The sequence below is a fragment of the Zeugodacus cucurbitae genome, chromosome 2 (assembly GCF_028554725.1).
Source record: "Zeugodacus cucurbitae isolate PBARC_wt_2022May chromosome 2, idZeuCucr1.2, whole genome shotgun sequence".
NCBI classification, from domain to species: Eukaryota; Metazoa; Arthropoda; class Insecta; order Diptera; family Tephritidae; genus Zeugodacus; species Zeugodacus cucurbitae.
The window spans coordinates 37,118,760-37,122,385 of NC_071667.1; the positions used below are offsets into that span (position 1 = coordinate 37,118,760).

Sequence of the window (3,626 nt, forward strand, 5' to 3'; positions counted from 1 at the left end):
CTGGCGAAATTTGGAACGAATTGTCGATAATACGTACACAGTCCAAGGAAACTCCGCAATTCATATAAATTTTTAAGGTCTGGGCCAATCGTTTACTGCCTCTATCTTTTCTTGAGCTGTACCAATGCCCTTCGTTGTGACTTTGTGTCCTAAATAACTCACTTCCTTCTTGAATAGTGAACACTTCTTCGAGCTCAGTTTTAAACCAGCGCTATGCATTGAAAAACCTCTTCCAAGTTCTTGAGGTGCTCATCAAAACTCTTACCCAAAACAATGATATCGTCAAGGTATACCAAACATGTCTTCCAATGCAATCCTTTTAACACTTGATCCATAAGTCTCTCAAAAGTGGAAGGAGCGTTACATAACCCAAAGGGCATTATAGTAAATTGCCATAGACCATCTCCAACGCTGAAAGCCTTTTCTTTATCTTCTTCTTTTCTTTATCTTCTTCGTTTACTTCCACTTGCCAATAGCCAATTTTCACATAGAGTGTTGAAAACCAATTCGTGCCTGATAGCGAGTCTAGAGTGTCATCTATTCTAGGAAATGGATAACTGTCTTTCTTCGTGACGTCATTCAACTTTCTGTAGTCTTCACAAGTACTACAGGTGAACTCCATGGGCTCGATGATGGTTCAATTATGCCGCTATCGCTCATTTCACGTATGGTCTGGCTTACAACTTCACGTTTGGCTAATAGAACGCTGCGAGGAGCCTGGCGGATTGGTCTTGCATCTCCGGTGTTGATGAAATGCTTCACAACTTTGGTTCTACCTGGTTTGGATTCATCTTTATCAAATAAGTTGGAGTATCTGAGAAGAAGTTGTTTGGCCTTCTTTTTATGGTCTATCTTTAGTTCTTCGGTCCAAGCGTTAATATTGTTCGAAATATCGTCTTTACCCACAGAATTTCCTTCAAGATGTGTTTCGCAATTTATTATGGGCTCAATCTCCTGACACTGTCCTAATGTAGCTCCTTTGGGGACTGTGAATGGTGACCTACACTCATTAAGGACTCTTATTGGAACTCTTTTGTCTTGTCGTGTCATAGCCAGGGTTTTTCCTATAAGTAAGTTTGGTGTAGATTCTTTTGCGCCTTCAACAACCCACAACGTGTTTGTCCCATGATCTCCATCTATTTCTGCCCAAATAACTGCTTCTGATTTTGGTGGAATCTTCTGATTTTCTGTTATTAACACTTGTCTAACGACGCATTTGTTATCATAACCAATCATAAGAGGCACTTCCATATTGGTACGAGTATAAGTCATAATTTTGTTTTCCATGTCTAATTTGATTCCTTTACTGGCTAGAAAGTCTACTCCAATTATGACTTCGCCGACGATATCTGCCACTATAAAGTTATGTAACACGGCTATCTTTCCTATTCCAATTTCGCACGTTACTTCCCTGAGAACTTGAGCATCATCTCCAGTTGCAGTACGTAACTTTGCACCAGCTAGTGGTTTAACTTCCTTGTTAACTAGATCCGATCGAGTTATGGAATGTGTTGAGCCCGTATCCACAGTCAGTATGCGCTTTCTACCGTCCACACATCCACTAACGGTAACGTTGTTGGTATTTCTGATTATTTGAGAGACAGAGATTACAGGGCATTCACTTGGGGCAGACAGCATGCGCCCCTTTCGACTGGCTCGCTTTAGTTTAGCTTCTTCACCTTTGCGTTTGCGTCCAACTAGAATATTGCAATTACGTTCAATATGACCATTCTTTCCGCAGTTGAAACACTTCACCACGCCATAATTTTTCTTAGGTGTTTCTCCAGATTTTACCAGCATTTTATGCATTTCTTCAAAAAATTTCTTTGTCCAGGCGGGCTCTTCTATTTCTACACGATGAGCTTTAAATGTCCTATGGCTCAGTAAGGAGGCACTCTCGAGCGTTAGAGCAAAGGATACCGTTTCTGCAAAAGTCAATTTTGGACATGCTAGTGCGGCATAGCGCGTATTCTCGTCTCGTATTCCATTAACGAAACTCTGGGTTTTTATATCCTCTATGTACTCTGCCGACTTATGCGCATGGGCCAAGTGAACTAGCCTTTCAATTTCCGTAGCAAATTCCTGCAAAGACTCACTAGATTTCTGTTTCCGATTTTACAATTATATTTGGAAAATTTGCCTCCTGTGCTCACTCCCATACCGCCTTTCTACAGCAGCCATCAACGCTTCCTAACTGCTTGACTCACAATTGGGTACAGTTTGTAGAATTTCCGCAGAGTTTAAAAATTTGGAACGGAATTGTGCCGTCAAATGATGGAGTTTCGACTTTGACAGAACCTGTTGACACCACTGGTCGATTTAGTGGCAGGTCGCGAAAACGATCTTTTAGTTCTTCCACATCAGTCTTAATCTTGTCTTTCAATTCTTTCACATCAATTTTGATCTTGTCTTGCTCTTCTGAAATCTTTGTTGATACTTCTGCTATTTGTGAAGTCACCTGTGATATACGGGCGTCCTATTCTTTCAACTGTGCTGACATTTGCGATGATAGCTCTGTTATTTTTAAGGACACTTGCGTTAATATTTGCGATGACATCTGGGCTTGCTGAGCCAAAATTTGTGCCAACATTGTGCTTATATCCGTATTCTTTGATGAACATTGGCTTTCTTCCCTCTCCTCTATCTTCGTTGTTGATTCCTGCAACACCGATTGGAAAACATATTCGTCAATGTTGATGTTTTCTTCCTCCATGGCCTCTTGCAACCGGGCTTGTAACTCAGCTTTCAACCCATTCGTTGCTAAGCCTCGTTGTTCCAACTCCTTTTTGAGTTGTGGTATCTTTAAATCGTTGAACTTAACCATTATCTCCTATGGAATTTTATTTGTCAATCCCACTTCTGACACCAATTGTAACGGATTTCCAAAATAAATCGTTAACGCTGAAACTCTACCTTGAGTTCGATCACTGGATTGCCAAATAAAAGTCACACTTTAATGGCTATACACTAATCTTTATTTCTAATTCAAATAACTTAACACTTTATTACTCGTTATACGAGTTTACAACTTCTTACTTCTAGTTTCTAGCATTTTACTCGGCAACTCTCTAATTAGAACTGTGTGTTGCTGCTAGTCCGGCAGCCCTTATATAGTCGATTGTAAGCTATACATCGCCACTCGAACATTCTGGCAACTACGAATATCGATGTCTAGATACATCTGGCAAGTTATCGATTTCAATTGTCAATTCTAGTTTGTTCTGGTATCATTTTCGTTACAATACATATACTTTATCCACAGCAATGCGTGGCCCGGCCAATAGTATATATATATATGTATGTATGATACATTTAAATACACTTTCTGAGAAATATTAAAACTCACTCTCTTCTTCTATTTCCTTTAGTTTAATAAATAAAGACTTTTTAATATATTCGTGTTTTTCATCAATTGCTGCCGCAACATTATTTTAATATTTATTCGTCGTTTGCCACCCTAAATAACGCCATATTTAATTACTGCCATGGTACAATTTAAGAAGTCAAAAAACAGATATCGCGAATTCAATGAAAATGTGAATGTAAAATTTGCTGTTAATAATCTACAGCCGCCACATCTTTAAACAAAACGCATACCTCATCTTTGCATGACACACAACATTTAT

The 3,626-nt window shown here is 39.2% G+C and overlaps 1 protein-coding gene across 1 annotated transcript; it reads right to left on the reverse strand.

Moving 5' to 3' along the window:
• Window positions 1-579: 579 nt before the first annotated feature.
• LOC105220365 (uncharacterized) lies at window positions 580-1,809 on the reverse strand. Its single transcript, XM_011196806.2, has one exon. The coding sequence runs from the start codon at window positions 1,807-1,809 to the stop codon at window positions 580-582; it is 1,230 nt and encodes a 409-aa protein (XP_011195108.2).
• Between the last annotated feature and the right edge of the window lie 1,817 nt (window positions 1,810-3,626).